General features: G+C 33.4%; 1 protein-coding gene across 1 annotated transcript; it reads left to right on the top strand.

Moving 5' to 3' along the window:
- The first annotated feature begins 5,067 nt into the window (after positions 1–5,067).
- On the top strand, positions 5,068–13,408 carry LOC132720599 (uncharacterized). The gene is made up of 6 exons (XM_060704757.1): positions 5,068–5,448; positions 9,327–9,843; positions 10,423–10,575; positions 10,846–11,028; positions 11,233–11,337; positions 11,608–13,408. The coding sequence occupies exons 1-6, from the start codon at positions 5,435–5,437 to the stop codon at positions 11,758–11,760; spliced, it is 1,125 nt and encodes a 374-aa protein (XP_060560740.1). The 5' UTR covers positions 5,068–5,434; the 3' UTR covers positions 11,761–13,408.
- Positions 13,409–14,160: the final 752 nt, after the last annotated feature.

The following is a 14,160-nucleotide window of genomic DNA, read 5'->3' on the forward strand; positions in this document are numbered from 1 at the left end:
GAACTGTAATTGCGCACAATGCTGATTTCGTACATTACACACTTCCTCTATTGTTTGTGACAGGTCTTTATTTTTGGGATAAACCTGTTTAAACAAAAGATAAGTCCGTTATGAGGTTTATCTTTTGCACGTGGACAGGTCTGTTCTAGTCAGACAGACCCGGTCATGAAATACACGTGAAAAATAGACCTGCCAATGCCCAGACAAAGACAACATGAAATACAATTAAAAGTTGAAATAGCATGTAAATGATTGTCATAATGTTCCCGTCTTACAAAATCGGGATACATTATTTAAACAAGACAATCAATGTTAATTGACTGCACTAATGCCTAGGTCACAAATAAAACGGGCGCCGTCCGATTAAACGATTTTTATAAAATCGGCAGATTTTTTGATGTCGTGGACGCCGGGCGATTTTAAATCTGATACCTTGCGTGGTCACGAATGAAACAGTCGTCGGGCGATTTTTAACGAGTGGATTTTACAGAAAGAATTGAACGGATCAGGCGGTCGCCGCCCGATGTCCGTACGGCGCCTGTGCGATTTAAAAGTGAATCGGACGGTTGCCGCGCGGGCACCGGGCGACAATGACTTTACATTTAATGACATCCTAGATCAATCAGCCAGTTGTAATTATGCCAGCAAAGAAGTCAGCTGCCAAACCCAAGGGAAGGCCAAGGAGTTGGTCCGTGTTGTTGACAACGAGTCACCAACGGCCAGTATCGAGGCCGTAGAAGGCGAAAATCAATCAGACATTCGCATGGACATTGAAGAAAAAATTCATGTTTACTAGTATTCAAAAGAAATTCACAAATATATTTTTGAGGCAATTACAACTTCTTCAAGTTGAAATTACAACAAACACAAGCAGCCCGGTCGCCGGATGACAAAACGATTATCGCCCGGTACCTGTACACAGGGCTGGGAATCAAAACTGCGTCGTATCCTACAAAATGTAAACAATCGCCGCCATCTTGGAACAAAAAACGTATGTTTTTGTTTATAACTCATTTTGTTGGAAATGACTGAAAACAAGATATATGTATTAACACGCTACACTATTTTCCGCTTCGTTCGGTATATGTTGCTTGCACAACTATTTTGTAAAACAAAAGTTATAGCGAACTTGCAACTCGAAGCGAGGCAGAATTTTTATGAAAATGTGTGGATACGACGCAGTTCATATTGCTTTATCTATCGTTTTTTCCTTCAAATCAATTATATATTTGTTTCAGAGTTCACCATAAACTTCGAAATATAATTTTGCATCATTTACTAAAATTCAATTAAAAAGAGATGTTTATTTTCCAAGAAAATAATGATTTTTACGAAATGATACGACGCAGTTGAAAATAAAATATGATACGACGCAGTTGTATTTTTGGCAGTCTTTTCAACAGGGATAATTTTGGCAATATTTTCTATTTTATGGAATAATCACTTGCGCTAGATAAAAACCCAGATCATTTGCGGTGTAAAGCAATGTTCTGTTGATTATTTAGAATACAATGTGTCATGTCCAATATAACATTTAATTTGAAAGTTTACATTGCGGAAGCTACTTTTCAGTTATACATGAACATGTTACCTTATTGATCATAATATCTGAAATAATTTCTTATATTTTCCTGCATGTATGTTCAATATTATCCCTAATTTTTTTCGCAAAATAAAATGTAGAAATCTATTAACTTAAATACATTTTGGCTAGCTACGCTCTAAGTTAACTGTGGTTCTGCATGTTCTGGGTAATGACTGCTTTTTGTGGTTTCTTTTCAAACTTTCACTCTACACATTAGCTTTACTAGGGGGCTAGGACCTCAGGTGCGCCTTTGTGCATTATTTCAGGCAAAATAGAACCATCGATATTTTGAAACTAGCTTGATAGGTTTTCCACACAAAAGAATAAAAAGTCACCGGTGGTTTTCGTATTTATAGCTGTTCAGGTCAAGTGATTTGAATTCAGTAAACATAAACAGCTCGGCCTCGGTCGGACACACCTGTCTGATTTGTTTTTTTTTCAACAAAATTTGTTAACGTCAGCTGTACAAATAAGCAGCTTTTTTATTAACTTCTGGCGTGAAGTTTTAAGATTATAAATATTTGAAATAATTATAAAGAGAATAAAATTTAAATTTCTTATTTCGGTATTAATAGCAGAGAAATTTTCAATGTAAACTGGGGGTAATCCTCTGTGAAGTCATTTTCTGAAAAATTTTGTTTAAGTTTTCAGGCAATTCATTATCAAATAAAAATTACACTTTAGTATGAAGGTATGTTAAGATGCCATGTCTCTAGTCTGTTGAAAATTCGATACGATAATCTGACATTTTCTGTTCAATATTGTGAAAACTTAATAATTCTTCAATACTGATGAAAGATCATGTCTGCCTATATCTGTATCAAATTTATCGGTGCATTGCGTAAAATACCTTTGCAAAACGGACACCTTTTTTACAAAATAATTTGTAGCTGTATCATATGTAACTCGATTTTGAAAAGTTTTTTGATGGAGAAGAATGATACTTAAGTGCAAATATAGAAAAAAATACATTCCGTAGACCTTTCCTCATCGGCGATAAAGAAACGCAGGGGTAAAGTTCCGCGGCGCTGAACATAAAATGACTAAACGGAACGCATAACCTACTTGCAAAAATATATTGTAGCTTAACCATTTATAATATAATTTAAAAAAATTAATGTTCAGTTTCAAATAATAAAGCTCATCTGTCCTCGTCGATTATTAAGAAAATGAATACAATAAAATTGGCACGTAAAAGACATAAGTAATAACGGAATTGACGGAAATTATTGCTCATTACAAGTAACAACGGTAGGCATGCAATTTGCGCATTCCCGATAGCGAGAGACCTTTTCAAAATTTGTAATTTTTTCTCTTTTTTTAAGAAAAAAGTCATTCCTGATTAATACAGGGTCCAGTGGAGGTTACACTGGAATATTGAATTTTGTATCAAAAATAGTAATCACTCCCATTTCGAACTCACGTGAACAAGTTTATAAGCATGCTAAGGCAACAGTAGAACACGTTGTCATATGGATGTGCGATCACGTGTTTCAATGTATATTGCATTTGATACAGCTTTTCGGAATTTGTAGATGCTTATGATTAGTACTAAAATGCGACCGAAAAATGCAGCCTTAATAAAATTGTATTACATTTCCATTTTTATGAAACCAATGAGTGACCTCTGCTTTTGACTTAAGTTGTAAACAAGAAATGTTGTAGGACGTTATTGGCATACCTAGCACATAATTTAAATAGTTTAACCCATATTCAGCCTGCAATGAAAATACAACTGCGTCGTATCATATTTTATTTTCAACTGCGTCGTATCATTTCGTAAAAACCATTATTTTCTTGGAAAATAAACATCTGTTTTAAATGAAAGTTAAGTAAATGATGCAAAATTATGTTTTGACGTTTATGGTGAACTCTGAAAACGAATATATAATTGATTTGAAGGCAAAACGATAGATAAAGCAATATGAACTGCGTCGTATCCACACATTTTCATAAAAATTCTGCCCCGCTTCGAGTTGCAAGTTCGCTATAACTTTTGTTTTACAAAATAGTTGTGCAAGCAACATATACCGAACGAAGCGGAAAATAGTGTAGCGTGTTAATACATATATCTTGTTTTCAGTCATTTCCAACAAAAAGAGTTATAAACAAAAACATACATTTTTCGCTCCAAGATGGCGGGGTTTGTTTACATTTTGTAGGATACGACGCAGTTTTTATTCCCAGCCCTGGTACATGAATCGTCCGGGTACCGGGCGATAATCGTTTGACTACTTAGCTCTATTCAGGCACCGGGCGGGGCCCGGCCGATGTCCGCCCGGACGCCTTTTAAATCGGACGCTGTTTTAGTAGAACAAAAAATCGCCCGATCAAAAAAATCATCGCCCGGTCGCCGCCCGGCGACCGAACGATGTCCGCTCGATGATATTTATACTCAGTGACCCCAAAAATTATCGTCCGGCCGCCGTTAGCTTTTAAGTATTACTTAAAACTCGAAGGCGCCCGCCCGATGAGCAAAATTTTCAGCTGCTGCCGTCCGATAGTCACTGCCGCCGGACGGACGCCGGCCGATATTGCGATTTTTTGGAGAAACAGACGCCGCCCGGCGGCATTTTCTTATTTGTGACCTAGGCTTTAGCAATTCTTCCAGTATCCCAATTCATTCTTTAATATACCTTCCATTACAGACCTATTCACTTTATTATTCACAAATTGCACATTAAGCTTTGTGATTATTATTTCAAAGAGAAAAGCAACGTTTATTGCAAAATACATTTATAATTATATTGTATTTAAGGAGAGTGTTGATAAAGGTTACCTGTATATGCGTTGTGTTAAAAATGATATTTGTGAATTACATCAAATGCTCCGGATCAGCAATTGCTCAAGCCAATTAGGTTTTACGGTGTGTAAGCTGGATATCGACCTCGTCCATCGTCCTGTCTGTTTAGGAAAGACCTAGCCACGAATTTCATGAAACACCTCGAGCGCTACGCGCCCTCGGTATCACATGAAATTCATGACCAGGTCTTTCCTAAACAGAAAGACCTCGTACTCGGTCGATATCCTATACTTATCTGTGACTTTCACACCATTTTAAGGCGTCTTTGATGAGCAACATCAACATTCAACTTTTTTCATCGTCTTGTCAATGTTTCGAGTTACGTGTGTCTCGTGATGGCCCTTACAGGACACCGTAGTAGTCCAACATAAAACCCATTTGTAAAACTACCAAAATTTGTTTTTTAAAACAAGTTTTCTTTAAACCTATCTAAAAAACGAAACAAAAAGTTGTCTTACGTTATCCTTTGCGTTGTTCTACTTTTGTTTGTTTAGCAATAATCCTTTGAAGAAATAAAAAGAAATATCAATGTCCTGGCAATATCATATAGTAGGAATTAAAAATGTTATGTGAAATATCAAGAGTTAAATTGATTTTAAAGAAAACGATGAATCATATCATACAGTTGTTTACGCTACGATCAATATCAATGTTTGCTTAGAGACGGTGTATTGCACGCCTTTATAGTTTTGTTAAAAGATATGTTTAAGCGATGAAAAAAACGAGTGCCGTATACGTCGATTATTTAAGAAAGTGTATTTATTTTGTGCAGTAGAGAGCAGCGGATGTATGATAATAAAAAGCTAAGATTATAGGACACGTTACATAAAAAACAAGAGCATTAACATGTTCTGAATAAGGCACCATTAAATCAGGAAACGTACTGGATCCCTAATTTGAATGTGAAATTGCCGTTGGCAGTATTTATTAGTTTATTGAAACCAACGCGTATAAATGAGTGAAGCTCTATATTTGCGATCAACGTACCTCTAAAATATTGATATTATCGAGTGATTATTTAAAAAAAATATGTTTTAAAAACAACAATGGATGGCAACAGGTAAGAAAATATTTACTGCATATTCAATTTAAAACTTGCTACTTCTACTCACAATTTATCATAATGCACGTTACTTTCTCGATCTGTTTTATAAATTTTGTTGAAACAACCTGTATTGCAATCCGTTGCTAGATTCTGTTTTAATATCTTTATTTTCAAGTTATGTTATCAGCCATTTGGAAATACGTGTTATAACAAGTGATAACAATATTACAATATATCGTCTCAGTACAACTCCTCTAACCTTTTATTCAAGAGCTGTTTATTTTTCACTAGATGTGCCTATGGTGTCATCAACCTGTTTACAAGTGCTGTAAATAAACCATAAACAAAATTTAATGTGAAAATGAATATTTTATACGAAAAACCATGAAGTAGTTCTTAGCATCCTATAGTGTGCTAAGATGTCATATTATAGTCAGGTGGCAAATTCTTCATTAGCTAAACAGTAACAATGTGGAGATACTTGAGATACTTGAAGAGGTTTGAGATTAGGTCCTTTATTTTCAGATACTATTACACAAAAGCGGTTGGGTATTTATCTGTTTAATTCCAGCCAAATTTGACCGAAATGTAAAATAAAGATCAAAGTGTATATATGAATTTGTATAAAAATATTTTTCTATAGATACTGAAGAACCTTTGCAATGCTTAGGAGGTTTGGGATATGTTTTGTCAACGATAATTAATAACTATTTTTATTTTATTTTCTGATGATTAATGTAAAAGAAAATTTAAGGAAGAACATGGAAATTCGATTTAATCACCCACGCGTAGGCAAGTAACAAAGTAACAAAAAGATAAACAATACACCTTGCAAAAACACGCTTCAAAATGTTTAAGTAAAACACACCAGGAAAAAAATTCATTATCATTAAAAGGAATTTTTCAATATCTCCTTATCGATTATATCTTTGTTTATTTGAAATATTAATAGAAAATGAATTTAGATGCTATAAATGCGTTTTATTGGTTGCTTACGCGACATACTCGGGATGCTGGCCTTCAGGTATATATGCAATTATCATTTAGTGCATTGATTAAAGTAATATTCTCCATTTAACCTCTCCTAAGTTAAATAAAAACATAAAATATGATAAACAAGATCAACAAGGAAAGGCGGCGTTCAATGAACGCAACCCCCACATGACCCAGCAACAAGAACCAATGGCAAGGAGCCCAGGGGGACCCCAAACAAAAACAGGACAGGGCAAAGACAGAGCACGGACAGGTTGATCATTAAATGATAATTAATTTGTAACTGATTAGGAATTCAAAGAAAATAAAAATAGGCCCACAAAGGGGAAGGGGACAGGAGACCGGGGGGGAGGGGGTGGGGAGTAATCAAAGAAATAAAAACTAGAGGCAATGGGGAAGATACTTACCGTAGACGAGAAAACAACAAGGGACACAAGCAAAAGTGTCACCAAAACAGTACGAAACAACATAAGACATACATCTGAGGAACACAGTGGGGCGCCGCCTTGGAACGGTCAGCAGCATAATAATGACTGCTGGGGAGTTTAAACCGGTTAATGGTGCACCAAACCTCGCTCTTAGCCCCACCATGTTCCTATAAACGAGACAGTGTAAATAAAATGAATCCCCGCCAAGTGAAATTCTAACAGTTGTCATGGTTACAAAAGGTTAAATAAGTAAAACACTAAAATGATCATGTAGAAACATATAAAAGTAAACCCAATGACCATAACAAAAGTACTCAATGTCCTAAAGGAAGACAGAGCAACAAGAAAAATCACCTACAAGGGCCCGACGAAGCAAGGCAGAAGACGAACATTAAGACAATTCAGTCCCAAAGGGCTTTACGAACTATCCATCATAGAGTCTCCCACTTGGTCCGTCAGATGCAATCAAAAGAGGAAAGCGTAGTGTCAAACTGTAAAAGGGTTGAACACTAAACATGCAGTATGTCTTAAAATAGTAGGGTCATAACCTCTTTTAATAAAACGTTTAATGATTTTAGTAAAAACAGCAGAAAAATTACCATGACCCAAAATCTTACGAAGTTTGTAAATCACATCGCCATAAAAACCAGGCTGGCTAATCCCTTGTCGCAGAAGAGTTTTTAAATCACTATTGAATTTGGAAATTAAATCAAAGTTACGATTGTAAAATTTAGTAAAATATTTCCGTAATTTATGATAGCGGTAGCCCTGTTTTAGAAGCTTGCTGGTAATAAAAATATTCCGCTCGTTGAAATCCTTTACGTTGCTACAAGCTCTAGCGAATCTAATTAACTGGGAAACATAAACCCCGTAAGATGTTGCATGGGGTACGTCTCCATCTAAATGTGGATAATTAACTATACAAAAGTCAAAGTCATCTCTTTTATCATAGATTTTCGTGTGAATAGAATTGTTGTTGATAGTAATATGAAGATCCAAAAAAGATGTACTAAAATTTGAAGAGTTCGTTTTATTAAGTTGTAGTTCATGCGGATAAATGTCATACGCCATTTGATCAAAATAAGGATTATCTAAATTAGAAATATCATTAAGGTATCTGGAAGTATTATTAAATGCGACTATAACATCTTGTTGTTTATCTTCAGAGAGACTCAACATAAAGTCTCTTTCATAGCAGTACAAAAACAAATCGGCGACCAGGGGTGCACAATTAGTACCCATAGAAATTCCTATGATCTGTTTAAATAGGGTATTACCAAACCTAACATAAATGTTGTCTAAAAGAAAAGAGAGTGCTCTACAAACTTCGTCACAGGTCCACATAGTATAATGTTTTACAATACCGTTAGTAAAAAAAGCTTTGTTAGAATTACATGCTAGAAAGGTAACTTTTTCCCTTGCAAAAGTTTTCTGAATTAGGGAAATTAGTTTATCATTGATTAATTTATGTGGCAAAGTTGTATAAAGTGTAGAAAAATCGTATGTACTGACAGTTGAAGCTTGAAAGTTCTTAATTTTGAATTTATCCAAGATTTCACCAGAATTTTTAATTGACCAAAAGAGATGTTTGCCTGTGTTTTCATAGACTTTATCACAATATCTAATTACATGTGTTTTAATGGCAGTCAAACAAGACGTCATTAAAATAGAAAGTTTACTTGTAGTGCAAGATGTAGAATTAGCAATGAATCTAGCTTTGTAAGGTTTTTTATGTAATTTAGGAATCCAATACATAATAGGAAGTTTAAGTTCTTTTTCATTAATTTGTACTTTAAGATTTGAAATATTAGTAATATGATTGTTTACAATGTCTTTTTCGGAGGCAGAGGTTTTAGAATACGCATTAGTACTATTTAGTTCCTTATGCAAAACGTTAATGTAATGGATTCGTCATACAATTATAATATTATTAGCCGCCTTGTCCGCTGGCACCAAAACAAATTTTGAATGAAAAGCTAGAATATCTTTCTTCAGATGTCTTAAAGTAAGTCTTGTTTTAGGTGGCAAAAGATGTTCATTTCCACGATAAAAATTAATACGTGAATCAATAATTTTAAAGATGTTACGTTTCCATGTAACTAGAGCATTACTATCCGCATTTTCACGGCGACACCATTTGACCGAAAAATCCTCTATAGATTCAGCAATCTGACCACGACAAGCATTAAAATCAATTTCAGAAGGAATTCTGTATTTAGGTCCTTTCAAGAATAAGTTACGAATTCTTTTGTCTGCAATTATATCGAAATTACCAGTGATTATATGGCCAAAATCTGAATTACAGAATTTAGAAGTATTGCAGTCTCAAACAAACGTCCAAACCATAATTTTCAAATATTTTCCACGAATTCAATAAAATTATCTTTTATGTTAATTTTAATCGGTTTCTGGATATTCCTTGAACCACAGAGAACAAAAATATATTATGTATTCTTTCTTTTTATATTCTAGATGTAAGTCTTTAAACGAGTTCTTGTATGAGCCAGGTTTTCAGAACTTAGTACAAGGAGTTCATGCTCTAAATACAGCAAGGAAATCATTTCGCGACTTGATAGAGAAACAGTGGAAACATTTCATTGTTAGACTCCCGGATACAGAGAAAGATCAACTTGGCAAACTTATCAAATGTATAAATCACCATGGCACGAAACCAGACTTTGCAAGCACTCTTGGTTGTGGTCACGAAACGTGTGATTTGCTATACGCCAGGTTAAGAAAACTTTCTTATGTCACGGGAGATATACCTGTTGAGCAAGATGTGGAAAGTTCATTACAAGAGACGCAAGAGAATTTTTCTAACACTGACAACGGCTTTAACTTTATCTGGGATTTGGCTAATTGTTTCATTTGTGTAAAAATGCAGGACTTAAAACTACATGGCCCAGAGCTGGATGCTAAAACATTAATTAAACTTATGAAAAATTGCAGGATGTTTGCATTCAAAGATTCTGAGAGAATTTATAGTCAGGTAAAAGTCTTAGAGTCCGGTCCTTCGGGATCATTGGGACCAGCACCATTTAGTTTTGAGAAATGAGTACCGCTCAAGCCGGTGTTACGGGGCGTGAGAGATGTTACACTAATTTATTATCCCTCATGTACAAACGCAATCAAACCGAGTCTGCAATTTTTGTAATTTTGTTACGATTTATGCTTCCGAAAGATTATTTTTCTGACGATTGAGAAAATGACTTTATTGACAATATATGAAATAACTGAATTTGATAGAAATCCAATCATCAAAAAGTATAACATGTAAACTTCTCGCAATATAAAAAAGTCCACAGTGCAGGGACACATGTGATTTTAGGTCTTTCATATATAATTTTAATGGTTCGTTAGTTTCATTGAGTCGATTGTGTTATTTGAAATAAATTAACATTATGTCATCACAAACACATATAAATACATATTATATGTTAAATTAAACCCGTTGATATCTTGCATTTTGTAAAACAGTTTATAGATTTCTTTTCAAAGAGTGGCAAATTTTAATAGTTTGAAGTTTGCATTACAGGCTTATTATTGAATAATTCAGTATTCTTTAAAGGTTTTGGAAAACATAGACAAATTTGTATATGCAAAAGACCTGCTCATTTCAAAAGAAGGCCTGGAAGTGTTGATTGATCAATTGTTGGCTCTTTTGCGTCATTGGCAAAATAATTGCCAGTCGTGTTCATATGGTTTGGAGGATATAGAAAAGGTACATTTATTGTTTTATCTAATTGAAATAAAATATTAAAAAAGTTTGAAATAACACCTCTCATCATTTGAAATTGAATTGCTTATCAATGTTCATAAAAGGTAAACAGCTAAAGGTTATTGGTTATTTTCAATGTAAATAACAGCTTTATAATGCAGATCGACAGTTGCTAAACAAGACTTAGATATTGGGCAAGCAAAGAACTTTTGATTAATCTGTTATAGCTTAACAAGTCTTTAGTATTAGAATTCATAACTAATTTTGTTGTAGATGCAGCATGATAATGCCGACTATGAAAACTTCGAATATAAGCTTCTTGTGAAAAACGTTCTGGAAATTATAAAAAGTATGTTGAATGACAGCGAAAGTGACAGAGATCTGCCTACAAACATCAAAAGCAAGGACGTGTCGTCTTCAAAGGAACTGATTTCTTCATTGCTGTCACAGGTGGAGGTTAGAACATTTCTGTCAATATTATAAATGACGCAGACATTTTAATTTGGACAATCATTCAACTTGTCATACATTGTATTTATAATTAACTGATCAATTTTTTAAGCAATTTTAAATATCATTGGGGCCAGTCTATATAGTTTTAGTGAAAACAGCTGGACATGAAAGTAAACCTGAAATTGACAATTTTATTCTCCTTTATAGGTAATGATATCCGCACTTGAGCCTAATGAGCTATTAGAATTAAAGCAGAAAATAGAATATTTGGAGGTAGAAAACAAAACATTAAAAATGGAGATAGCTGATGAAGTAAGCATATGCAGTCATGTGTTCTTTCATTTAGAAAATAATGTTGAAAATAATTTCCTTTTAAATTTGGAATGTTTTCCCCATATATAAATCTTTTTAAAATTGTTTGTATTCATTGAAGGTCATATTATATAACGAATAATAAAATTTCGACTAAACTTTCGATACAAATCTTTAAAAACTATATTTTCGTTCATGTTATTTTTCATTTTGTAAAATGTTTACTAAATAGTTTCAAATAAGTATTACCAATTAAAATAATTTATTCAGAAATCCAAGAAAGAAACCAAACTGAAGGAAAACAGAGAAATACAGGATAAAATGAAACAACTCGAAGCGGAACTTGAAAGACAAGTACGTTTAAGTGGTATTTTGCATATATTTCTACATGACGCATGGACCAACATGCATTTAAACAAGTAAAATAAAAAACTTAAATACAACCATACACGGCAAAATATGAAAGTGACTGTCATGTAATGCTTAAGTTCAATGAAACATATCTCTTTGCTTGTAGTCAACCCGCTCAAACATAGTCAATGTTATATACTAACAACTCTGTCGTATTGTATTCCGTTTTGCTACCTTCTTTTAATGGCAGAGTGCACATTTACTTTCTGATTTTCTATATACACTAATCACGTGACAGCAAACTTTGCATTAGTTGTTAATGCTTAGATTCCTGGCCTGTCTAATTCTTATGATCAGATAAGTGGATACAATAAGAATTTCATTATAACCTATTTGGTAACAGAAGAGCACATGCCAATAAATGTGGTTATTTTTTGTAAAAGAAAGGTCATAGTTAGGATCTATCCATTCATTGACCAATTAATGTAAATAATTGCAACCAACTATCCTTACATGAACAAACTCTTTCCATACACAAGCAAAATATTTGAAATGAACGAAATGTTTTAAGTTTTAAACGAGATGTGCATTCTAAATGCTTACACAATCATAGTTAGGCAGGTCAAAACTGAAACCGTGTAAAATTGGCGCAATGCCTCGTTTGGTTCTGTATTTATAGTTATACTGTAGTAATATAAAACACTTGCCTATTGCTAAACATGTGTCGGAATAAATTAGCGTTTTCAAATAACAAAAAGCTTTTCTCAACATGTCTCACAGCTTGAAAACCTAAAGCACGTAAAATGCACGTAATATAATTTGGAAAAAGATACGGTATTGCCTTTGCCCATATGAAGCAACTGTAAAGCAAATAGTAGGTTTGCCTATCATCCAGTCTATATATTATAATATTGGTTCGATCACAGTTTGGACGACAAGACCAAAAAGGAAAAAAAAACGAAAAAGATTTTGTGTATCAAGCTGGTACTCATTGTAATATTGAGACACGTAGAGAGATTTTCTTTATTGTACACAGAATAAGTAAGTCACATAAACTTGTTCTTTGTAAAGATATGCAAAATCTTCATGCTACCATAATACATTACAACATTTGAGAGACAGATGAAATCTTGAACAATAATACTGTAAACCCTTAGAGGAGGTTCAGATCAAATCTTGAACCATAATACTGTTAAAACTTGGAGTCAGAAAAAATGTGACCACAGCTTATCAGATGATCAGAATACAGGAAAGTCTTATTGTAGAATACCATAAATAACCTTAAAAATACAAGTGCATAGTAGTTTATACACAGAATGAGTACCTTAAATCTCAATTTAATTTCAATTTAATCATTGAAATAGCTTTCAAGAAACACATTTTCAGATTTTTGTAACGAATGAACACTTCTCATGATTTTTGTAGTTCCTTTTGAGTAAGCTTGTAATTAATCATGCACAATGATAACATATACGTACGTTGTAAATTAGCTAAGTTGTATATATTTTCCTATTCCTATACTCGTCATAAAGGTTCTTTCCATGTTAAATGTTCGTATATATAGATATAAGGCCTGGTTAAAATATGAAAATCGTTATTTAGGGCCAAAAAGCCTTCATAAATCTTAATATCCAATAATGTACACATATATTACGTTTGTTGAAACTGAACTTGTATCATTTTTCATTTCACGTTTTAGGTGTTATTTTATGATTTCTAACAATAAGTGCCATTCATAACATATGAATTCAGATTTCGGTTTTGCAGGTATAATGTTCTTACCTATTTTTATAATTATATATAATAACATGTTGGTTTTAAAATTAAAAAGTAAAAAACTAAGACATTTTCACACAATACATTTAAATCTTAAAAGGTAATATTCTCTTTCTAAACTCTTTTACAGTTTATAAACATTTAAATAATTAAAACTGGGTAGTTTTTACAGTGTATACAAAGTAACGATACTTAAATTGGGAATACAGTACTATACTAGACTACACTATATTCTACTATACTGTACTGTACTGTACTGTAATATACTAAACCAAACCATACCATGCCATGCCATACTATACTATACTTTAAAAAGTGATCAGAAGTATTTCTCTTTTTCGAACCTGTTCAAAGTGTATACACAATACAATAACTATAATACAGATAGGAAAGTTTATTTATTTTTTGAACCGGTACAGTAACTACAGTAACCGTATTTAAATTGACAAGTTGTCTCTTTTCGAAACTGTTTAAAGTTTAAATTTCCTGTTTAACCTTATATATTTCATGATTATCCAATTGCTATAAATAGAAAAATGGAAGAGATTCTGACATAAAGGGAAACAAAGAACTGCGAGAAAAAGTGTCTCTACTCGAAAGGCGCATATGCTTAGAAAGACTACACGTAAGTGTTGGCATGAATTTCGTTGATACAGAATCTTATACTGATTAGCTTATAAGACTGTAAGCCCCTAG

The sequence above is a fragment of the Ruditapes philippinarum genome, unplaced genomic scaffold (genome assembly GCF_026571515.1).
Source record: "Ruditapes philippinarum isolate M1 unplaced genomic scaffold, ASM2657151v2 ctg6099_1_1_1_1, whole genome shotgun sequence".
Classification (NCBI taxonomy): domain Eukaryota; kingdom Metazoa; phylum Mollusca; class Bivalvia; order Venerida; family Veneridae; genus Ruditapes; species Ruditapes philippinarum.

Excerpts from the sequence above, each read along its gene's own strand:
- LOC132720599 (XM_060704757.1), top strand. Across the intron at positions 11,029-11,232 it reads CATTGCTGTCACAGGTGGAG|GTAATGATATCCGCACTTGA; the intron begins GTTAGAACATTT and ends TCTCCTTTATAG. Across the intron at positions 11,338-11,607 it reads AAATGGAGATAGCTGATGAA|AAATCCAAGAAAGAAACCAA; the intron begins GTAAGCATATGC and ends TAATTTATTCAG.